The following is a 25,646-nucleotide window of genomic DNA, read 5'->3' as shown; positions in this document are numbered from 1 at the left end:
CACCATGATGCAAAGCTGCTTGATAATCTCTCAGTAATTCCTATAGTAAACAAATCTTGACAACAAATAAACTTGAGGAAATGGAATTACCAAGAACAGCCAAAGAAGGAGATTAGTTTAGAGCTAGGGATAGATGTCTTCCTGTTGAAGACACAGCAGGAACCCAGAGTTCTTAGTTTCAAAGGATAAAAATTTAGGCATTTAAATAGGACTTCTGTAATTCATAATTCAGATTATAATATCACTACGCTGATAGGATATCTATAAGCTTGTAATTAACATAAAACCTGGTGTATTGTTCTCATTTGTGGTATTTACAGATTCTGAGTTTCACAGCTTGCTGAAATGTATGTTTTCAGTGACATTTAATCAACTTCATACCAGAGTGTATTTTACTTAGCTACCAAAATATGTCTGATATTTCCTGCTATATGGCTTTTCTATGTAGAAATAGTCAGGAAGATTAATTCAACTTAACTTTAAGAATGGATTAATTAGGCCATATGAAAGTGTTTTGTGGGCACTCATTCAGAATTAAAGCAGCTCCAGTGAAACTTTCATCAATTCAATTTCAATATAGGTTAAAGAAAATGAAATCAAGGTCACCTTAGTTCTTAATAAGTGATCACTGGAGCATTTAGCACTGTTTAACTGAGCTTTTTAAGCTTAACATCTCTTGTTACTGCACAGTCTGCCACTGGTTAGACAAGCCTGCTGACATTTAGTCTCCAAGTGTTTCTTTAATATTTAAATTCAGAATAGCAGAATGACTAACACCAAGTTGTAGGAAAGCCTGCACTGGCAGCCTTCTAGCAGACAGATATTAACAAACATGCTTGTGCAGAGAGATGAGCACCCTGGAACACCTTACTGAATGAGAATATCCTGTGTAGACACGGGTCTTGTAAATGAATGAGCACAGATCTTAAACAAAAAAAAGTTCCAAAACTTCTCAGAGTGCCAGTTCCTTCTATTATTTTCCAGCCAGTGGTACACTTTCCTATGTCAATAACATACAACATTAATAATAGTGATTTATTGCTGACTTCTGGGGAGAAAAAAAAAGATGAATCACTAATATAAATTATTTTAAGGATGCTATTACTGTTTTCATTATTACTTTCAGAGGCAGCTATTACAGTTAATGGTCCCTTCCTTGATCTATATTTCTATTTTGAGAAATCACCTCGTATCTTTTCTCCTCACTGTTTTTGTTCAGCTTCTTTGATCTAGTTTCATTCAAATAGTCAGCATCAGTAGTAGAAGTTTATGCAGCTGAATTTCTGTGTGGAAACTGCTGACAGAATACCAGAAACATACATCTGAGATCTACAGACTGTCTGAGGGACAAGGAGAGTAGAATAATATAGAGTCTGCAGTTCATCACCTATCCATAGATGAGAGCTACCTGTTCTGAGAAGTTCTTGCCTTCCTTTAGGAATATTATGCATTATTTTAAAGTAGTTCAATGTTTCTCTTTTACACAACAGGACCGATATGTTTGTGCTTAATGAAATTTACAAAAACTGCAAATTCAGTATAATGAAAAAGATATTTTCCTACAAAGTCTTCAAATGCTTCAGAACTAAGGAAAAAAAATGGTCTTATTCTCTTTCAAAATAATGTTTCATGGAAAAAAATCCTAGATTTTGCACTGCCAACAAGTTTATGTTCCTTCAGCACTGAGGTAACACCATTGATGGTTTCTCAAATGGCTTTCATATCAAATCTCACATTAAAAGGAACTTTCTGCTTTTGCAGATTTGGAAAGCATCTTTGCATTGGAAGATATATTGCAGGAAGGCAGAAAGTGCAAAGCAATGAAACAATCTTACAGTAATCACCACTTGCTAATACAGACGTGTAATGAATTAATCCACTGGAGTTGCTGAGGTTTTCATGTGGTGAAAGTATTCACTGTGTGTCATTGAATACCTTTTGCTGATAATATGATTAAATAATTCCTCTGTATGCAAAAAAAAACCCATATGAGAAACTGTGTTGCTCTCTATTGCTAAAGAAGCAGAGGATAAATCTAGCTGAAATGCTTTTTCCATAAAAGCACTAGCACAGTAAATGGTGTTCCAGCCCTGCTTAATGATAATTTTAGCTTTCCCAGATGTGCAACTTCTTTGACAAGATAGTACGTTTTGAAGTTCTCCTGTCCAAGAAAGTTTTAAACCTCTAATAATATATAATAATATATGAGAGTAGATAGAATCATAGAATGTGTTATGTTGGAAAGGACCCTTAAAAGTAACCTAGTCCAAATCCCCTTCAGTAAGCAGGGATATCTTCACTAGATCAGGTTGCTCAGAGCCCCATCAAGCCTCATCTTGAGTATCTCCAGGGATGGGACCTCAACTACCTCTCCGGGCAACCTGTTCCAGACATCTACCACATTCGTATTGAAGAGTTTTTCTTCCTAATATCCAACCTACATCTCCCCTTTTCAAGTTTAAAACTGTTACTCCTTGTCCTACTGCTACATGCTCTTGTAAGCAGTTCTTCCCCAGCTTTCTTATAGGCACCTTTCTGGTATTGGAAGGCTGCTATAAGGTCCTCCTGGAGCCTTCTCTTCCCCAAGCTAACAAGCCCTTTGATCATTTTTGTGACCATCCTCTGGACATGCTCCAACAGGTCCATGTCCTTCTTCTGTTGAGGGGTCCAAAGCTGGACACAGTATTCCAGGTGGGGTCTTACCAGAGCAGAGCAGAAGGGCAGAATCACCTCTCTATCTGTTGGACACACTTATCATGCATCCCAGGATGCAGCTGGCCTGCTGGGCTGCAGATACACATTGGTGGCTCATGTCCAGCTAGTCATCCATGAGTACTCCCAAGTCCTTTTCCTCAGGGCTGCTTTCAAGCACATCATCTCCTAACCTGTATGGATAATGAGGACTGTCCCAACCCAGGTGCAGCACCCTGCACTTGGCTATGTTGAACCTCATGAAATTCACCTGGGCCCACTTCTCCAGCTTGTCCAGGTCCCTCTGGATGGCATATCTGTCCCTCTGGCACTCTCTCACCACTCAGCTTGGTGTCATCAGCAAATTTGCTGAGGGTGCACTCAACCCCACTGTCAATATTGTTAATAAAGATATTAAATAGCAATAATCCCAGCACAGACCCTTGAGGAACACCACTTGTCACTGTCTTTCATCTGGACTTGGAGCCATTGAACACCACCCTCTGGATGCCACCATCCAGCCAATTCCTTATCCCTTGACCAGTCCATTCATCAGTTCCACATCTCTCCAATTTAGAGAGAAGAATGTTGTGGGGTACTGTGTCAAAGACCTTGCAGAAATCCAGATAGATGACATCTGTAGCTCTTCCCTTGTCCACTGGTGCAGTGTAGAAAGCCACTAGAATGGTCAGGAAGGACTTGCCCCTATTAAAGCCATGCTGGCTGTCTCGCATCACCTCCCTGTCCTCCATGTGCCTCAGCTTCTAGGATGATCTGTTCCATGATATTCCCAGGTACAGAGGTGAGGCTGATTCGTGAATTAATTAAGTCTATATATGATGTAAGTATGTACATGGAAATTGGCATGACTAGTTCAATTTCTATTGACCATGAAAGTAATCCACACATTTTTCTAACGTAGAAAAGAAATTTATATGGGATTAGAATCAGTCCTGTAATTTCTCACTTTTCATGCTCTTCCATCATAGCCTTTCTATTTCTGCCACATCTGCACATCTGTGGGTTTAGATAACAGCACATTAAAAACATCAACCTCTTCAACTAATTGTATGACAAATGCAACACATTGTTTCCTGAGACTTCAGCCATAAGGACAGTTACAAGGTAATGGCAATAAAATCACCTTTTATTTAGTTTAGATTTTCATACTCTGCTGTAGGCCTTAAACAAACTAGGATTTATCTAAAAGTTCATATAAAGTGTATGGAAGACAGTCCTCATCACAGAGTTGAATTTGTGTACTCCTCAAATCTTACACCAAGAGTTGAAAAATCTGCTTCTCACTGTGTGTGAATAGCGTTGTTAGAAGACAGAAGAAAAAACTCAGAAGTTCCAAGTTTCAGTCTTTGTACAGGTGTCAATTTTGACATTTAGGACAGGAGAAAGAAAGCAAAAGAATTTTATGCAATTGCTTGCAGTTCTACAGGGAAAGAAATTTAGTGTCTACTGCACATATTATCATTGCTTATGAAAGGTATGCTTCTGCTAAAAATTCTGTTTAAAAGTGGAACATTCTAAAATGGAATATATAGAGAGCTTTTTATATTGTGGGTTGAGTTTTTTTTTCATTATCTGATTGCTTCTCAGTACCAGTGAAAGGTTGAAGGATTCTGATCGAAATCTAGGAACATGGGAGTCTACTCTTTTCAGCTTTTGAAAGCAGAAAGAAGATTTACTATTTAAATTTTTAGATTAGCTAAGAAAGTGTAAATAGTTTTCCACTTCCATTTATCAGTAAAAAGTATTAGCATCCTGCACAGTGGGGAAAAAGCTCTGGCTTCATCTGCAAACAGAACAGACAAAAGCTATCAAGTTCCAACTCAAGTGTACGTGACCTAGTACTTGGTCTCAACTTATAAATTCTCAATGTGAGCAAATACCAAAGAAGAACAGTCATAAAGAGAAAACACTTTGATGTTCTTCTGGAAACCTTTCATCCACTGTGTGAAAACTAATTTGTTCTTTTTAGTGAGCAGAGAATAGTTTAAAAATACTCAGATAGTAATTTTTGTTTGCAAAACCAGCTATGAAAAACTGTTTTCACAGAGCTGCTTATGATCTGGGATACATCCAGTCAAGAATAATTGCACAATGATAATGTACAAGTAAATAAAGCAATCATAGCAATTACTGTAAATGAAAGCCACAGTAATAGAGTCTTTGAATGATGCAAATTTTGCAGGAGCATGGTGTGCAGGAGAAGGTCCACTGGGAGACAAGTTTAGACTACATTCCTTGTTTACACTGAATTTGGAATTTTGATCCATGAGCTAATCATTTTCCCTCTTGGCAAAAAGATTCATTTAATTCATTGGTCATTTATGTTAATTAGTACTACTTGATCTATATGAATTCTATATTGGCAAAATAGTAATTCAGTTTTTGGAAGCATAGATTGTACATACTGTATCTATCAGTTAATAACAGAATCATTAAGAGGAATTAAAGCATATATCTGACTCTATGATCTGTATTCCTGAACAAAAAAAGATTAAAGAAAAAGCTGAGCCATTCTTATCTGGAAATGTAGTTGCCCTTCTATGACAGACACATGAAAATATTAGGATGATAATGGTCTTAAAATTTAATTTGCATTTTCACTTCCTTGGTGTCAGATTGCTCTGCAATTTTTTTATTATTATTAAAAATATTTTAATGTTATACATATGGACAAATAGGTATTTCTAAACTCATAGTTACATATAATTACACATATATTATGCATTTTATACCATGTATGTAGGACTCTAAAGCATCCTACTTATAACAAAAAAGGTGAAAAAAATAATATACAACAGAACAGTCTGGATGATAAGAAGTCAAATTCATTCCTTGGGAGTTTAAGACAAGTTGCACTGGGAGGATCTATGTTAATATTTAGTTCATATTTCCATGTAAACCAGTTACACTTCACAGGTGAAATGAAGACTTTGATCCTTGTCTATCACAAATCAGGACAGTTCCAATGAAGTCATGGGGATTAATTTATACTATTCAAGAACCTGTAACATATTTTTATTTTTAACATAAACTAGGAAAAACATGGAGCTAACCAATAACAGGGAGATTTCCTCCTAACATGCTTGTCGTGGTTTTGCCCCAGCTGGGGGCTGAGCATCACACAGCCACTCTCTCTCCGGGACAATTCCCTGCCTTTATTAACTACCTTTTTGGTGCACAGTTTGGGATGGAGAGTCCACAGTGATGGGAAGCAATATTTATTAATGTGAGAGAAAATGAACTGAACATGCTGCTTCTCATGTAGTTTTCTTATGGAACAGATTTCCTATGAGGTGGTTTTGGTTTGGTTTGGGTTTTTTATAAACAATGCCCTGCCAAATTAATTGCAGGCCACTTGGTTTACAAAGTTATCAGTTGAATATGTGTTTAAAAGTTAGGAAGGTGGTAAAGCAATACCATTTGAGCAAACCATTCTCCACAGGAATGATATGTATGCATTCGATTTACCTGGCTTGCCTCACATCTTGTTCTCTAGACTGAAATGTGAGATATGAAAATATAGCAAGTTTGATCTCCTTTAAAAGAATAAAACAAACCAAAACAGAGCCAAAACCTAAAAATAAAAAAGGAAAATTCTGGAAAGGAAAAGGCAACTCCTATTTATTTATTTATTTATTTATTTCACAATAAAGAGAAATGATGTACCTGATGTCAGGTTTTGATGTCGTGGAGCTTCTTTTACTGGTGGGACTCCTGTAGAAGAAAACATAGGTGATAAATTCATCTTCAGATCCAGGAAAAAGTATTTAAATAAATTTCAATAGGAAACACGCTAGTTTCTTGGTATCAACCCACAGATAATAATCTCTATAAAGCAGATTTTTAAGTGTGATTTTACCAGTAAATTATTTAAAAATAGAAATGTTATGCCTAGTAGAACCATAGTCACTGTCTTTACCAAATGTGGAGAAGACTTTTATGACTTAGGCCACTAACTTAATAAATTAGTGTAACATTTCTATCATTTATATTCAGAGATATCGTAGAGACTGTTTCTCTGTCTGCCAGAGCAGTGCTATGTCCAACAGGTTAGTCAGGATAGAGGTGACCACGAGGTCTAGCTTATGTGTAAAAAGTGCTTTGTGTTATCATTGTAGTTATTCTATGGTATGAAGCTTGTGATCTACAGCATCACACAAGCTATAGAGGGGAGCTTTACACCACCTCCCTAGGGAACATAACAGCGGGCTCAGCAAGCACTGCTAACCCACATGTCTCTGGATATAGTGCTGGAGGATCCCACAGACTAATGCCATCCCAGCCAGGGAAGGTCACATGCAGGGCACTGCTGCAGCAGGATTGCATGTGCTGATGTAATAACCCTTGATACTCATGTACAGAGGATCCATCAGGCATTCAGTTGATTTATGTAGAATTATTTCAACATTTTGTCTTACTTGCACATATTTAGGAAGAGTAACAAAGCTCTTCTTTCCTATCCCATGAAAACAACTAATGTTTGCATTTTTATTTTTTATTTATATTTTTATTCCTTTATTACCTTTGGTCTTTTCATCTTTCAGATGTTTCTTCTCAATTGTTTTTTCTAGCAAGCAGAAAACAAAAAATAACAAAGCAGAGTTCCAGGTTGGTAAATTGAATTCAGAATAGATCATTACCTAGAGTTTTCAAGTACAACTCTTTGAAAATCAACGCATATTTTTTAGGTGTTGTTTCAAATAGCTATACATGCAAAACTGTTATCTTGTACTAATTTTACTCTTATATTCTACAAATATATGAACACACATAAAAATAGGTAAATCCCTACCTTCTTTTTCCTTCGCTGTCTTTGGTTTTTTTGTGGCTAGAAAGATTTACAAGGAAACAATGTGAAGTGACAGGCATCAGAAAAATGGGGCTCTTACAGTAAGTACGATGTGCAAAGCTGATCACTTTAGAAATTTCCCTGGAATAGTAACTGGGGTAAATGTGCCTTATGTCATGTATATATAATATTAAACTGTGTCTAATATTAAGACAGTGGCAGTTCTTGGCTTTCTGAACACTCATTGGAAAATGTTTGCACCTTGCAGGTTGCTGAGCAGTTTGGAAATTCCTGACAAAGGCTTTATGCACTAGCATCCTTAATTCCCTAAGTAATGCCAGAATTCCCTAATTGTTGGTGGCCACAATGCATCAGGGAAGGATACCTCTGCCTATTGCTTGCTGCTTACTCTCTTTCCTGGAGAAATCCGGATTGTCTGAAACAAACAATAAAAAAAAACCCACCCCAGGGTATGAAGCCAGATGGACCTTTAGAACAACCAAATGTGACCATTCTGAAGTCCTGCAGCAGTGGATTATGATTTATTTCAGTTTATTTTGCTCTGAATGCGCCTTCACTTAAAACATGCTTTGGGTTTTTTGTTTGTTTGGGGTTTTTTTTTGGTTGGGTTTTTTTTTTGTTTGCTTTTGTGGTTTTTTTTGTGGGTTTTTTTGTTGCTGTTGTGTTTTTTTTGTTGTTTCAGCATCATTTCCCCAGCCCGCAAACACAGACATTTGGTCTGTGACTTCATTCAACAAGGCAGATTGAAATTAAGTAAGGTGTATTGCTTTAGGCATCTGAGCCCATTTCAGTATTCCCTGTTGACTACAGCAGAAAGCTGGCAGGCTGCCTTCCAATTGTTCATTTTCACTTCACATCACCCAACCAGTTGTAATAACGCTTTGTTCAAAGTCTTCTGGTGCGTGTGTTATCTGATTAACACCAGCTTGCACAGTGCTGATCACCTGTGTCCAGCTCACCAAAACATGATGCAGAACAGTGAAAATCACATAATCAGCAGATCAGAACAGCCTGTGGTGAAGAGCTGCAGCGCTGCCAGTTTACCAGTGCTGGTTTATGTCAGCATTGTTTGTTGCTGATGAATAACATGCATTAATCATCACTGGTATGTTCATTAATTCCTTCTGTAAGACATGCCAGAGAAACGTGATGTTTACCTGTTGTTGGGATTTGTCCTGTTGGCTCTCCAGGAAAATAATCAGAAAGGAAGAGGGGAAAGAAAAGGATTTGAGGTTCAGTACCACGTTTTTTTTCAAGGCAAGTAATAATTTAAACAGACCTCCTCTTTCATTTGCAACTTTTCTGCAGGATATTGATTTGTAAAGAAATGTCCCACAAACAATGGATGTGTACACAGGATTTCACACCGAAAGCTGAGTCCCACTCTCTGAAGTACTATAATCCAGCATGCAATAGTTCCTTCAAGTGCAAACACTGCAAATCAAAGTTTTCTGGCAAGCAAATATTTAAATAGAGTTCTAAAATGTGTATTCAAGGTTATAGCTGATGATGCTATTTTTGAAAAAAAATGCATGTATTTTAATTGCAATCTCTCTTTTCTTATCATCTGCACATCCCAACCAACAACTGGTCGGTTGACCTTGAGGAGATGTCATTCACCCCTATATAATGGTTTCTCTTGCATTATCATTTTGCCTTGCCTTTTATGACTAAAACCTCTTGAGAGCTAGGGAAATTTTGACGACATCTTTGCACAGCACCTAGAGTAAGAGAAGCATATATTCCTATGCTGTTGCAATATCCATAGTAACTAATGAAAATTCATCACTGTGATAGGATAGAAATTCCCTGGTATAAAAAAAATACTATTCTTTAATCAAAGGAATGAATTAAATTGTGATTTGGAATAAAATATTTTTTTACAACTTGCTACTTAATTAGTTCTGGTATTATTTTAGAAACCAATTTCAAGGAAACAGAATAACTTCACTAGCCAGGCAAACCGTTTATTCTTTGAACCTGGAGCTGTATAAACCCCAAATATATTCCATAAGTGCTTCAAGGTCTCTTTTGATTGAATTATCTCTGTATTTTCTTTATGATGAGTTTTGCTTTCAGATCAACACGAGGTTCTACATCTCACACCAAAGCAACAATGTTTCAGTCAATGTTTCTTCAATGGGATGACGAGCAATTAAGTGTGGTTTTCACTAACACATCCCAGGATACATTCGTTCTGGCCTTCCTTCATAGTGATACTCAGAAATGTCAGTGCCAAATACTTAGGCACCACAGGCATTCAGCTAAGGCCAGTTTTGCTGCTATTAAACGCCAGCAAGTTTAAGACCTTTAATATTTACATTTCTGCTTATGAGCATGTTTGTAGCTGCTGAAAGCTGATACATTACTGCACTGTGACCGATGGATTAATATGTCTCATTTTCATGAGAAAAAAAAAAAGAAAAAGATTTGTCTGAGGGACCAGATCCAGGAAATGGGTTCGTGCCCTCAATGCTTCACTGAGGAGATCTTCCTCTGAATGGCAAAATGTGGTTTGGTATTACTTATTGCAAAAGAAAGAAATGGCACCAATTTTGTCCTCTGTTCAAGGAAACCTCACAATTTGGGAGTCTTTACTCAGTACGCAGGGACTAAATTCTGAGTTTCATCACACATTCAAATTTGATATAGGATTAATTGATGTCAAAGACCCTCCTGTGTGCTAAAAGAGAAACAGAGAAAAATATGATAGTTTGCTAATTACTTTCATAATTTCATGGTAATTAACTTAGCAGGCTGCTACAAAAATGTATTTGTTGCTAATTTGGGGACTTTTCATACTCGAGAGTGTTCAGTTACTGACACAATCTCCCCACTGATTTAAACCCCATTTGCTTTTATGGTAAAACTGCACAGCATATAATGTACGAATGAATTTGGCCCAGGAAAAATGTATTTTACACTCCTACTAGACCTGAACTCCAAAAACAATGAGTATTATGTTCATGCTAGGGCAAGCACACTATACACCTGGCTCAGAATTATATGAAGCAAAGCTATACAGAGCTCTAGAAATAAAGAACACAGTGATCCAACTAATGTTCTTCTTTGAGTGGAAAAAAAAATTAGGATAGCTCTGCTGCTTATAATCTTGAACTAGATATATTCAAGGATGGTTAGCTCAAAATAGACATTGTAAACAGCATTAGTTTTGTATATGATCATAGGTCTGCTTATTACTGGTTTTCTCTTTTTTCCTCTTTTTTTCTCCCCCCCCCCCCCCCTTTTCTTCTTTTCTCGTTTTACTGGAGGTATTGTTAACCTTTAACATCATTTGAGGCAGCAGGATATAAGCTTCAGAATGTGGTACAAATATCCCTCTGCAAAGGTCAAAAGAAAAGATCTTGACTGCTCCTTATAATCACAATACATCAGGGTAATACAGCTCTTGATAAAAAAGCATTGTAGACAGAGATTTTGAGTTAAAATGATCCTTATTGCAGAAAGCATGAGGAATTAGTCACTTAAAACTCTGATGGTTCTCTAATAGAAGAGAGTGCCACCAGTGGGTCTCTCAGATCAATCAGTGCAGAAGACATAAAATGTCAGTGAAGTAATCCAGTGAACATAAGACTGAACAATTCTGAATAATAGACTCAAATAGAGGAAAATTTACCTAAAATACTGACAAAAATAGAAACACACCAGTAGCTTCACAGAAATTAACAGTTTTACAACGATGACTTGGAAACTGAACGCTGCAGTTCAGGAGACCCTTCAATGCAGGCACATTTCAGATGCTTTGTGTTCCCCCTTTCCCTTTGGAGCTGGTGTTCAGAATAGCCCTGTGTCTTTTGACAGGTGTTTAAGAGAGAGTATTCATCTTGTCTAACTTCAAGCTCATAACGTCAGAGACTAGTATAGAAAGCTTAATGGAATCAGTTGGCCTTGCCTTGGCAACTTCTGACCTCAGGCAGGAAGAGGTCAGTGTCTCATGGGGCTTGGCCTTGGTTTAAGATACTCTTTATGGATTACTTTGCATCAGAATAACATGCACTTTGGTCTTGATGTGTCAGGCACAGCACAAAACCCCCACGAAGATCTCGTGCTAAAGAGGCTACAATTAATTAATCTGTGAAGGTCCACACTTCAACACTTTCACTATTTGAAGCATGCATTGTAAACACTGTCCTGATTGCTGTCTGATCATAATTTGCAGAATGTAACATGCAATGACATGCCAAAACAAGCACAGATCCCAGACTTTACATATTCAGAACTCTTACTGACCTTAAAAAGGACAATGACTTCAGTGAAAAACCTTTGTTATGAAATTCCCTTTGAATCCTCTTTAAAACTAATCTAAAATGGAAATATTCCTTTCTATTCTTTCATTTAATTTAATTTTTCATTAAAGTGGGAATAAAAAAGCATACTGAAACAAGGCCAAGAACATGCTTAGCAAACCCTTGAAATAAGTAATTTCCACACGTTAAAAGAAGAAATGAAAAGGCAGTCTAATTCGGTTATGCTACATGGCATTTTGTTATTTTTAATAAACAATGCATTTGCATAAAGATGAATTATGTCTCTATACTCATCTTAAACCACCAGAGCATCAATTACACTACTAGCATAATTTACTTTGCCTTTATAAAGAAATATGAATTGCAACAGAGTTTGAGTGTTGCAGTTTCACAGTATTAAACTATAAATGTACTTAGTTTTGGCTGTTACTAAGCAGACAAGAGTATCTGCAATTTAAGCAAGAAAACAGCATTATCTGCCAGGAGAAAAACTGCAGAGATGCAAATTGAGGCAACGTGCATCTGAAAAGAAGGTTTACACATTCTGTAAGGAAACAAGACATGACACATACTTGCAGGGTTTTTCGGTTTGGCTGGGAAGTAAAAAGAGGAAAGGAAGATGGTCAGGACAGCCAGGAGCAGCATAGTACTGTTGTGGTGGGGAATGGCTTTATTTGTGTTCAGTGTGCTTGCTGCACATCAAAACACAGTTTTTAGTAATCTCACAGTAATTAATAATAATCTAATGACACATAATACAAGTAGGGACATTCTCATCTAGACATGGTAGCTGCTGCGTGAGAGTGAAGGTTGATTAATGTTAATAATAAGAAATTTCATTCTTCACTCATTCCTTTTCACTGAGAAGCAGGGAGAAGACATTTTTTTAACCCCATGGTGACTGTTTCATGGTGAAGCTGCACAGTCCTGCTTCTTATACCTGAAGTAATTTTGCTCTGTCTCATACAAGTGACTCTGCTTAAGATACGCAGTGACATCTATCATACGAGGTGGGTAGAGTGAGGTCATGATTTGAATGGTGTGGAAAATTAAACTGTTTCTAGTCCTGAGAAGTTGACTCCAAAGTCAAAAAGATGAGAGAAATCCAAAAAGATGGCAGGTACACAGAAATAATTAGCAAAAATGAAGGCATTTAAAGCAAGCACTATCAGGAAATAGTTAAAATTCTTTGCTGATGTGACTTGTTTGACATTGGTGGAATTACAGAAGCAGAAATTTGACTTTTCATATATATCCTCAGAAAATGCAGCATGTGCACATATGAGCTGCCCTACCTTAGCTAAGTTATGACAGGTCAAGGCCATTCTATACAGCAAAACAGATCACAGGTCCATGATTTTGGGATTTGTCATGTGGAATTGCTTTTGGCAATTTCTGTAAAACAGTTTCAAAAGCAATGAATACACACAATGCAGGAGTGCTTACCTGGTTTTTTAGGTGGAACATCTTTTTCATGTCTGATTGCTTCATGCACTAGATAAAAGAAACAGCATTAAAAAATTGCCATAATATTTCTAAGTTGTTTTGTAGGGTATTTGCCCCTTTTTTTGTAGGTAAGTATCAGATATATATTTTTCAGGAATAAACATTCATTTTTTTTTCTTGCTTCATGCTGTTATTTTGGGCAACAAAAAGCCACATGACTAGTTACTAACAGATTACCCACTGAGGGATTTGCAACAAAATAGTGAAGTTCAACTGGCACATAGCTCCACATATTGTTACTTTCAATGTTAATAAAAGATATGCCTGTAACTTAAGGAAGAAGTCAGTTAATAGGGGCTCCCCTCAATTTTTGAGGAGAGCACCCAGCAAACTCAGCAGCCATTCACTCGGCCTTTATGTTGTTGAGTCAGAGATACTTGAGCTGAATTCCCAAAGTCTCAAACACATCCCGTTCCGTATGAATAAATTATGTCTTACTGTGGAAAATGAGAGAACCAGCACTGCTTGGTAGGCAGTGCATCTTTTTCTTCCCCTTTTTTCCCTCCCCTTCCACCTCTCCCTCCTTTCTATTTCATAAATATAGCTGGAAAAATGAGAATTTATTTTAGGTTGCTGGAAATAGAAAAGGTGAAGAAGCTTTGTTTTAAAAACGAGGTCTAGTGCTACATAATTTATACAAAAGTCATACTTGCTTAAAAGGAATTGAAAAAAACCCCACACCACAGATCTCATAGCATAGTAGCAGCTATGCCAAATGCATGCAAATAAGAGCCACAGTACATTTTGGAGCTGTTGAATCGATAGACACTGTCTTTCATTCCAGGTGATGTTTTGCATGACTAAAAGTCTGTGCATCAGGTTCTTTTGGAGCAACAAGGACACAGAGATGGGTTGTAAAGTATAAAGTGTTCAAAATGCGAGTAGCCCCTGAATAAAGGGCAATCCACCTCATCCCTTCTGCTTCTTAGATGAATAATTGAACTAGCAATTGTGATTTTGGGTGAAGGTACATGCCAGAGAATGCTGAGATGGAGACATGATAGGGAATTTCAAATGTGAAACAGTTTTATGAGGTGTGAATTAAAACTCACGTCAGTGAAGAGTGATATTTTATCCACATACAGGCTTTTTTTTTTTAATGTGGCAATGTTTGGGGACTGAAATGATTTTTTTTAAAAAACTGTTTCAGATTTCCTTGCATGCCCAAAGCATGAAAGATGTAGAAATGAACTAGCACGCTGCATAATTAAGTTAATATATGGACTTTTTCTTCAGTTCTTTGTGACTGAGAAAAAAAATCTAGATGTAGTTATACTGAAATAATAAATGATTAAGAAGAAAAAGCAATGGTGTCTTTCTTTTTCTCTTTTTAATTTAGCAGAAGTATTTATTCAACCCAACTGATTGTTAATAGTGATTTTTAGGAAGCTTGTGACTCCTGTATTGTTTCTAGCTTTTTGTTGAGACTTGGGATATTGGAAGCATAAAACGAGTTGACTCCTGTACTGAAGCAATCGGTTATGGCAAACGGACATTTAAATAGCAATGACAAGAGAACATGTTAAATGAAAGTAATGGAAGGCATGGTGATAAAGACACTATAGTTTTAAGCAAAATTAGAAATTGCCAAGGGACAGTTTCCATATGTTAAAGTCAAAAATGCCACACATATCCAGCTATATTACAGGTGTTTTTGATCAAGGTAGGTACCACGTACTTGCTGGCTTTTTCTGGACTACAGAAGACAAAAGAAAGTAAATTGTGATATTTAGACATGAAAAGGAACTAATTTCTTTTTTCTTTTTCATATTCAAATATTTTAATGTCAATCAGTTCTCACTGGTTCTTAGTTTCCCTTACTCCCGTAAAGATGCAGAGCATTCAGTAGGCTTTAATATAGTTAGACCTTTTCAAGTCCCAGAAGCTATCAGCTCCTGCTCAAATAAGGCAGTATCGTATCATTTAGCACAGTTATACATTTATGTATTCCAGCACCATTTCTTCCTGTGTAACAGTGTAAACCAAAAGTATCTCCAGACCAGTCAACAGGTGATGGAAATTTTGGGTGGGATTCAACTGACTTGCAACATCAAGAAAACATTTATCTACACTTTCAGTTAGGAAAGCTCTAGTCATCATCAAAGAATAGTTCATATCATTATAAATTGTTTGTTAAAGAAAGATGGGATGACTTACCCACTGTTCGAAGTTGCCTGTTTCAAGCTCAACAGGTATTGATCTGAAAACTTACAAGTTATTTTTGGCTTATGCTAAGTCGGCCAACATAGACTTTCAGTTTGGCTCCAATAAACAGGAAAAAGACTTGGCAAGAACCTGACTCAAACTTATATTACAACAGGCAGTCCAGTTGTGATATTTCTAGCAGCTTTGTTTCCAACCACTGCTAAATCACAGTTTGAACCTTCTGATTTTGTGCACAAATGAAGAGTGCAGCTAGGCTGACCCTAAAAACATTTTATGAACTTAGGTGTGAAAATCCTGTAAATTCAAAGATGACATTTCTTCCTTCTCCAGACTTGTTTGCCTATCAGTAATTTCTAACTCATTAAATGTACAGGTTAGAAATATATTGAAGAATTATGCAGTAATTTCACCACTTTTATTAACAGAAACATAATTTATATGGTTTTGAACAAGCTACATCAGTTTACGATCAGCTAAATCTATCAAAGCTATTAATGGTACTATTGGATAAACAAAGTGCTGTAAAACATCACCATAATAAAATTACAGATTATCATGAGAGCTTTTATAGAAAACAATATAAACCCATAAATTATATCAATGTTCACAATTAGAGACCATACTGTACTGTGCAACATCTATTCTGCTACTGAAGAGGTGAAAATATATACAAAATAATAAATTAGGTAGTAAATGGCATGATTCAGCTTGAAACAAAATGGCATTTTATTTCATTGAAAATATTCATTGGCATCATCACCATCACTATCATCATCATGCCAAACAAAAACCTGTTATTGGCATCATCGCCCAAGATTTGACAATCTTTCATTTTATGTTTGAAGCAAGGCTACCTCCAACAGAAATCAAGAGGTTGATGTCTAGAAAAGCCTTGAAAACAGCTTACAGTGTAGACTGCTAGTGATGACGAGAATATTCTAATTCCTTGGATGACCCTAAGGGGCTTCTAGAACAGTCAATATTGATTTTTCTTTCTGTTAGAATTGTTATTACAAATCCTACAAGGTCTAAATCACAGAAAAACTCTAAAGACTTAGAGATTAATTCCAAATCAATTTTCCCCATGGAAAAGCCAGTTTAGGACCCATCCAAGTCCCTAGTCCAACTGGTGATTCATCCTTCTGCATCGCTTCCTCTTGGGCACTGCTGTAAATTCAGTGGCTTGAAAGATCTGAGGTTAAAAAAACCAAACAGCAATACCTTACAAGGTTATTTGGGATCATTTCAGAGATCTGATTTACAACTATACCTCATTTCATTAGCCCAGCTCTGGCAGAGAGGCTGGAACAAGCAGTCCAAAAGCTAAAAGGTCTTGATCTGGCTTTGTCATCAGAAACACTGTTCTTAGAATAACATCTGCAATTGTCACTCTGTTGGATTTGCTCTAAGAAAGGGTTATCAGCCACATATTTCTAAATACTGTAAAAAAATTATTGCAATGCAAATGTACAACAATAGATGAGTTCCCTCTTCCCCCCCACCCCGTAAATCAGGAGAGAATGACTTGTTCCTACCTGACTTCTCAGTGGGAGTTGTCTTTTGTTGTTTAATTTTCTCCTCTGCATTGTGAAGGCAGCATTAAAATTAGAAATTCACACTGTGTTAGCATAGGGCACATAACTGGAAAAATATTTCTGTATGTGATATTATACATAGTGTTCACAATGACAAAAAAGTGCACGTATTTAGCATCACTATCCCACTGTAGCACTGTAAAACAGCAGGAATGCATTATGAGTTCTGACTGCATGGTGAGATCATACTTCAATGAAAAAAACAAATTAATGGGGCTAATGTCTCATCCACCAGAAAACAGTCACATACCTGGTAGTGCCTTTCAGGTAGGCACTCAGATAGAAACTCTGTTCTAATAATACAACTATTATGGCTTTGAGGATATTACCTTGCTGAGTGTTCAACAGTTTGGTATTATGCAACACTGAGACCTTCTGCTCAGATACTAACTACAAATATGTATGGATGTATCCACACTCTGAGGATGAGAAAGGTACAAAGACCCCCAAGCACATACTAACTCACATGGGGCGGTGCCAGTCTGAATGCCCATACCTGCTACTGGACAAGCTGACCTAGACCCTGCTAGATATCTGTGACAATATCTTAGAACAGCCCTGAGGTTCTGCTAATCTCATCAGAAAAGCTGCACAAGTTCACATGCTCTCGAGCTGCCTGTGGCTTTGCTAAGCACTGTTCTCTGATGACATGGACCCATGTTGACATCAGCCACCAAACCTGAGCTGCCTCTTCTCCAAGCAGGCTGGTGAATGGAACTTCAGGCAGAGACACAGGTAGGACTGCACTTTCTTTTCAGGTGGGTCTTGCCTTCACTTCCCAATCAGGTGAGAAATGGGATATTTGTTTTTAGATCTCTACTATATCATTTTAGTTGACAAACTTCACCCTTCTTGATCCTTTCAAGACTCTACTCCTATTTTCTCTCTTTTCCCTTACCTGAATTCAAAGCTCTCTCCTAACCACTGCTTTTCAGCATTCACATACATCACTTCTTTTAAAATATGTTTAAGACACATTCAGAACATATTTCCCCTTCCTCTTGCTGATGGAAGCAGTTTAGAGCTACATGCCTCTGGCCCCTTCCTTTTTGCCAAGACCTCTGTAAGGTATCAGATTGAAGCTGACAATGGCTGGGTGGAGGTCAGGTCGGACAGGCGTGTCTTGTCCCCTGAAGCCATTCAACTCATCTGAGTACCAGTTGGCTAGAAACCCTCCTGGGTAGTCTGTCTGTGAATGCATAAAGCTCCTTGGCTCCCAAACGAACATGGGCAATGTTTCCAGCCTGGCAGTCAGACTCTTCTTACATGAGATGATGGAAAGAGGTACTGGGAGGGGATGGGTGGCTAGAACCACCTGTGAATTAACAGGTCCCTGGTTTACCTGTCACTGTACCTATGCACCTTCAGTCAACCTCAAGAACTGCTGCTTTTTGTAGGGGCTATTTCTCTGGACCCCAATTGTGCAAGTTTAGATGGTAAATCCTAATCTACAATCTGAGTAAATATGTGGATAGTACAGTGTTTAGAGCAGCAGAGTGTTGAGTAGTCTCAACATATATGAATTTTTTCTTTTTAAATTTAGTGTGCAGTTTCCAGAAAGGTTTTATTTCTGGGGCCAGACAGCAGGCTTGTCTTTTTCTCTGTGATGATTTCTTTTTAATTTAGCTTTCTGAGATTCCCAGAGATACACACTTGCCAAAGAGGCCTAAAAAAGATGATTATCATAGATAAACAGCCTCCTTGGTGTACAGTCCTTGTTTCTCATCCATAATGCAGCAGCATCCAGCAAAGCTGCAGTGCAAATATGGACATAAAACATGCAGCAATTTTGATTTGGGTTTTGTTTGCTCAATTTGGTTGGGTTTTGGTTGGTTTTTTTGCATTATTTCTGGAAAGAAAACAGTACTGATGAGGGGGAAATACAGGGAGGGATAAAGCTCCATGGTTACTGATCTTTTCTTTTCTTTGGAAATAAAATATAGACCTGCATTGCTATGCTTTTCAGTTGTCATCTAGTAGGTGGCGATTTAATATCTCTTCATTTCTATTAAGTTTAGGGCTCTTTTTCCTGCTTACTCAGCTACTGTTATTGTCAGCTCCTTATGAAAGCAGTGAATTAAAAAAAATCTCTTCTCAATTTCATGGTTGTCTGTGAAGCTAGAAACATTTTTACAGCACAACCAGCAGCTTAAAGATGCAACTTGTTGAAATAAAATATCCTCTTTCTGTTCTTAGATGAGCTTTAGGATACAACAGTGCATTTCACTAATTTAGATTGGGGTATTAAGTTTTCCATGTATGGATACACAACTCCCCCCAAGATCCTGACTTTAAAGAGAAGCCCTGGACCATCCACTGGATTAACAAGTAAAATTCAAAAGGTTTGAATCTTCTCTTTCTTTAGATCTTATGCCTGCTCTTTTGAATACTAAATAGGATATTTTTGCTTTTTCTACTTCTGGTGAGAATTTACAGCAAAGTTTGCTCTGTAACTCTGAGAGTTGGGTAAATAAGCCTGTGAGTGGATGGCATGTCAGATCCATTTGAAAGCATGGGAAGGATTTTCTTTTCAAAGTTCGTTAATTCCAGAAAAACAGTGAGTCTTGGATAGACCTGTGGACTTGCATTCATCTGGGAATAAATACAGTAATTCTTTGGAATTCATTCACCTACCTACTCTGCAACCTAACCATACAGCAGCTATTGATCTGTTGCTTCCACCAGCAAGCCCCCCTGACGCGTTTCCTGGCAGATCTCCAGGAGGTGACTGTGGGGTTTTTTTCTCTCTGGCTTTCTAGCCATTGGTTGTAATCAGAAGGGAAGCTGAAGGAAAAGATTGTCAAAACTTAAGGAGAAACACTTTCTACATCAGGAAGCTTCACAAAATCATTTCTGTTCACCAAAATGCAGTATGAAGAAAAGCAGTGAAAACAAAAATCTGGTGAAGATAATACAGAGTACTTTGGCAAGAACAGAAGAAATATTTCAAATTTTGTGTGTGTACTTTTTTTACTACATTATGAGTAGTCTAGCTATTAAAAAAAGTTGATGACATACAGCTGCAAAAATTCAAAATTATTTTTTGTGAATATTTCAGAAAGAAACCAACTGATTTTTTTTTCTGAATTTGAATATGCCCAAAATTTAAAGTTCTGAAATATTTAATTGGAGAGAATTTCTTTCCTCTGTAGAGCTCTAGTTTTGCAGCACTACAAGCATTAATATTAATTTGTTCCCTGATATATCTAATTTAAGTGGAAAAATATAAAGCTGTAAACAGTTCTCTGTGTATTTCAGGCAGTTTCAGAAGAATTACAACAGGAATGGATTCTCTTGCTTTACTTGCTCTCACACACATACATAAAACACTCTTTAATTTAAACATTTCCCTACAGGATCAATATATTTTCTGAAATTCTCTAGTTTCTCAGCCATGTGATACTTCCAAGTCTGATGACGGGAGGCATAGGAATAATAGTTTGAAGCTGCTCTGAATCAAGGTGAAAAAGGAGACCACCACTTTGTACAGAGTGAGGCTTTTATAATTCAGTCTGCTAACTCAAGAGCACTCATTGGCACACAGCAGGCAGAAGCACTATTACCACCAGTGCTTGCAGATTAATACTTCCAGTCATCAACTGAAACTCAAAACAGCCACTGTTCTCCAAAGCAACCATTAATCACCCAAGAGGAGATCTTTTATGTTAAAGGAAATTTAGCAAGTCTTTTTTTTTTTCTTTTTTTCCTTCAAACATTTGAATTCCACAGGCTTTAATCTGGAATATACTGTGCTACACAAGAGTGAGCTCCTTAATCAGAACCATGGACCGGTTTGTGACATGATGCGCCCAGGTTTGCAAATGCCTCACCAGAGAAATTTATGGTGCTACATGGATGAAATCAGGCTGATGACTATGCAGCACGACTGATTTCATTTCTCAGGAAAGTTGAGTGGCTGTGTCATCAGCTTGGGGAACATGCTGTTTGGCCATCACTGACCCCTCTCAGGATGCACAGAGATGGATAGGGTTGCTTCCTCTCTAGTTGTCTGAGCCCATTTACTCCCACCTGCTAGCTGAAGCACTCTGTTAGCTGTTAATGAATAAAAGTGTTCAACAAAGAAAGGCAACACCCCCACACTCCCCACCCACACTTCTGGGAACTTCTGTTGTGCCAGTTTGTGCCTGTTGCCCCTTGTCCTGTCACTGGGCACTACTGAGAAGAGTCTGGCCCCAAACTCTTGGCATCCCCTCTCAGTCTGCTCTTCTCCAGGCTGAACAGACTCTCAGCCTTCCCTTATATGAGAGATTCTCCAGACCCCTCACCATCCTTGTAGCCCTAAACTGGACTGTCTCCAATTATTCCCCACCTTTCTTGTACTGGGGAGCCCAGAACTGGACACTCCAGATGCAGCGTCACCAGGGCAGAGTAAAGGGGGAAGATAACGTCTCTCAACCTGTTGGCCATGGTCTTCTTCATGCACCCCAGGATACCAATGCCATTCTTGGCCATGAGGGCACACTGCTGGCTCATGGAGAGCTTCTTGTCCATCAGGACTCACAGATCTTTCTCTGCAGATCAGTTTCCCAGCAGGTCAACCTCTAACCTGTACTGGTGCCTGGGGTTATTCATGCCTAGGTGCAGGTCCCTACACTTGCCCTTGTTGAATTTCATACGTTACTCTCTGCCCAGCTCTCCACCCTTTCCAGGTCCTGCTGAATGACTGTGCAGCCTTCTGGTGTGTTGGCCACTCCCAGTTTTGTATCATCAGTGAACTCACTGAGGGCATGCTCTGTCCCTTGTCCAGGTCATTGATGAATGTGATTAATAAGACTGGAGTGAGCACTGACCCCTGGGGCACACCACTGGCTACAGGTCCCTCAGTGTCTTCCTCCTCAAAAAGCATGATGAGGCACAAAGCCCTGGTTTGAAAGAGGGTCCTCTGTCCTGCTCACTGCAGCCAGTTGTCACTGGATATTACTTACAGCTTACCCAATGTAGAGTCAACCCAAGAAGTGTTCAACTTCTGTTCTGTGATTCAGAAACTGGAGGCTGCCTCTGTGCAGGCTATCATGTACCCAAAATGATTGTAGCTCCTCCATGTTTTGGGCACCAGACTTACTTCATGTAATGCCTGGTTTACAGGAAATAGTTCCCAATAATTCTCTTTGATATACTGAAATGCAGCAGAGAACTCCTTCCCTAAACTCTGGAAAATGCTTTTTGTAATGCTTTAGAAGCTGTTTTGCACCTGTGACCACACAGTCATTTGAACTATGAAAAGCCATCAGAGTTGAATATTTTAAATTAATTTTCACCCTCATTTTTGATCCTAACCCAATACTGAAAAGCCAATGATGCAAACACAAAAAAACCAAACAAAAAGGTGCCCAGCTCAGGAAAATTGCCCAGTTTTGCAAATCACATATCCTTATTGACTGGAGCCTGGAGTAACTGGTCATTTAATTACCAAACCTACCTGACTTAGCCTGAGAGATAGCTTTTTCATGTTTAGCTCGTTCGTGCTCTGCAAATAAGAAGAACCCTTGTGTTAGAGGGGTTTTAAAAGATGACTTTGCATTACATATTCACACTAGACTTGAGAATAATTTTTTGATGAACATATTTCTTGAGAAAAGGTGTTTAATATGCTTTTTCCAAAGCGTATTATTCCAAAGTAAAATAAATTTTTACTTTTTAAAACTGTTTAAAAAATTACAAAACTTTGTTCCATATTTTTTTAGAAATATCATAGAATTTCCAAAATTGGGAAATCTACTAATTTTGATTGGTATTGCCTATTTTCTATATAGAAATTTTTTTCTTTGGTGTTTAATATAGAAACCATGAAAGTACTGTATTACAACAGAGCTGGCGTTGTCTCATGTAGAGAGCAGATGAAAGCTCAGTATACTGCATTAAAGAAAAAACAGCTTTCCATATTTCTCTGTTAGCCTGCATCCCACAGATAGCTTGTGGAGCAGTAACAATAATAAATTTTGTATTTTATTAAAATATAAGCTGTATGCAATTTCTGTGTTATTTATAAACAGCGTGATATCCCAAAGCCAACATTAGGAAACAGGAAAAGGACAGCTAAGGACTTTCAGTGGAATGTTAACAATTCGTTTCATTCTGGTTTATAGCAGCTATGTCTAGATTGTGTAACAGGGGAGGGCTGCTGCACACCAAGAGACAAATCTCTCTATTGCCTGGATCAAGCCCCAGCCAGAGAACTGCAGTGACCCTTCCTCATCTGCGTCTCCCTTGATATGCTCCAGTGAGAAGCTGTGATGGTGGCAGAGGACACAGGCGGGTCTTACCTCAGCCTGAATTGGGAAAGTTTCCATGCACACTAGGCCGTGTGAACCACACCTTGTCCTGCATTACAGAGTCATTGAAAACCGTTGGCCTAAGCCTGTTTTCTGTGAGCTTTTGTAGATGAATCTCATCTTAAGCTGCTGTAACTCTGGCAGCATAAAATAAATACCTTCCTAAGCTGAAGCAGCAATATTCTTTATCAACTCGATACTTACTGTGATCATGAGGTTTCTCTGAGGTAGCTAGAAGTAAACAAAAAAAGGTGTATTTTAATATTTTGCGTATTTTAATATTTTTGTGACTGTAATGCAAGATTATATACATTTATTCATTACATTTGTAGACAGGTAAAATAAGGGTCAGTGAAATCTATATTAAAAAGTGTGCAGTTAGCATTGCCTTACACTGACCACCCCAGACACCTAACCTTCCTTAAGGAACACAGACACCCTAGATTTCTCTTTTAGCCAATGTTTGGTACAAATACCCCTGGAAGGCTCTGTGCCTTCTTGGTGGGCTGAGTGGCCTTCACTAAATGGTGACCACGTATCAAACGTAGGGCAAATGCCTTACTAAGTGAGGTTCTCAGTTCAGCACCCACTGAGAATGGTAAAGTGGATGTAGGGAAAGTTCAGACCACTGTTGAGACCAGTAGTGGATAAAGCCAGACAAATAATTTTAGGTTGAGTGAGGACATCTAGTGCAGCCTAAATCAGACTTTGTAAGAGTCTTTGGCAATTGGACCTGCTCTAGTGAGGTCAATGAATTTCAAATGGATTCAGTGATTCTCTGAGGAGCAGAAAGACAGATTGGAAAATATAGTTAACAGACTTACAGACATTTCATAGAAATTAAGGCACATCTAAACAAAAGGCCTCAGCGTTTCTGCACTGCAGCTCCTAGACTTTGCGCCATTTCATTTTCCACTCATTTGCAGAAAAAACAGACAAGATAAAACTAAAAACTGAGCTAATACTTTCCATGAGCCTTAAGAGAACATTGCTCAGGTAAAGTGAAAACTTAGGGAACTGTACCCAGTGGCATTATTGGTGCTACAGAAGGAAATAAATTGCCAAGGCCTAGTCTACCAGCTGGATTTTCCTTCTCTACTTTTGCAAGGCAGATGGGGTTTTTTTTGAGAATAAAGGCTCTGCCAGCTGCATGTAGCAGTCTGCTGTGTGTGAAAGAGCAGAACCCCACAGAGAGCTGCAGTGGTGCAGGGGAAGAGTTGCCTCCCCAGGCCCAGCATCACAAGCGATAATTCTGCTGCTGTGAGCTCCTGGGCTGTGATTCACTGAGCTCCCACTCAGGGAAAAAGGAGCTGACTGCTCTGTGAGTGGGGTTTTGTTTTGCTTGTTTTCCCTGCAGTATAAAACTGCTCCCATTTTATAACTCTATTTAATCCAAGTTGTTGTGCGTTTAAGCAGACAGCAACTGGAGATGGTGTGCAAAGCACAGCACAAATAGCAAGGCTATTTATTTGCTCCTAAGTGAGGAATCAGAAATAAAAAACAGCAGAAAACCAGGGATCCTCTGACAAAAGCACATTTGTTTTCTTTATGTACATAAGAAAACCTTCTTGTAGCTTTAGGCTCAATTGTTTTGTCTAAACACCCTGAAGCCCACAAAACTCAGTTGCCTATACATCATAAACTTAGGTAAATTCTATTGTAATTGAGTATCCATTAAACATGTCTGAAATTTGTGGAAGAAATTAATGTTGCACTTTATCAAAAGACATAGATAGGTATGCTCATCTAGCTATGAATTTCAATTTGCAGAAGGAAATTAATGGCAAATTCTAAAAAAAAAAAAAAATCTGAACTTTGGGGCTGGTATAATGACTTAGATAATCATCACAGACTATTGAGTCACATAACACTTTCAGTAACCACAAAAATGATCAGAGCTAGGCCACATATGAACAGTATTAACTTAAAGACTCTTTACAATCACTGCTAAATGAATTTTACAAACAAGCTTTTGTTACAGCAACCTCTTCTCAGATCTGCAATTTGTTTTAAAACACTAAAATACAATTAAAGCCATGATGCTTTTACATTCTAGTGAAGCCAGCACAGTTATTTCCCTTATTCTGCTGGTGAATATGAGTCACAGAGAATCAGCCCAGGTCTGATCGCTCAAGTTTAGGAAGGTATCTGTGTTGTACTTGTACATGTTTTCTGTAGAGGTGCTAGCTGGACAAACTCATCCAGTGTCAGTATCCAGAGCTTGAACAGAGAGATTATTGCTATCAGAACTTTGCCCAAAAGCCCAATATTTTTTTTTCCTGGCATAATATTTGCA

The 25,646-nt window shown here is 38.0% G+C and overlaps 1 protein-coding gene across 3 annotated transcripts in view; it reads right to left on the bottom strand.

Annotated features, from left to right (window-relative positions):
- TRDN (triadin) overlaps positions 1-25,646 on the bottom strand; it is a 232,991-nt gene that overhangs the window by 11,509 nt on the left and 195,836 nt on the right. For all 3 annotated transcript variants that reach the window (XM_084262483.1, XM_084262482.1, XM_084262484.1), the window contains 10 exons: positions 23,555-23,581; positions 22,498-22,545; positions 16,998-17,042; positions 14,975-14,992; positions 13,237-13,284; positions 12,363-12,383; positions 8,680-8,706; positions 7,505-7,540; positions 7,235-7,279; positions 6,379-6,426 (listed from right to left, as the gene is read on the bottom strand). In XM_084262483.1, the coding sequence (XP_084118609.1) occupies positions 6,379-6,426; positions 7,235-7,279; positions 7,505-7,540; positions 8,680-8,706; positions 12,363-12,383; positions 13,237-13,284; positions 14,975-14,992; positions 16,998-17,042; positions 22,498-22,545; positions 23,555-23,581 (363 nt within the window). The remainder of the gene's footprint in view (positions 1-6,378; positions 6,427-7,234; positions 7,280-7,504; positions 7,541-8,679; positions 8,707-12,362; positions 12,384-13,236; positions 13,285-14,974; positions 14,993-16,997; positions 17,043-22,497; positions 22,546-23,554; positions 23,582-25,646) is intronic.

Source organism: Gallinula chloropus, assembly GCF_964237585.1.
Source record: "Gallinula chloropus genome assembly, chromosome: 3".
In the NCBI taxonomy this organism is placed as follows: Eukaryota; Metazoa; Chordata; class Aves; order Gruiformes; family Rallidae; genus Gallinula; species Gallinula chloropus.
Note: the sequence above shows the minus strand (reverse complement) of the source record. Positions and strands in the feature narration are given on the sequence as shown.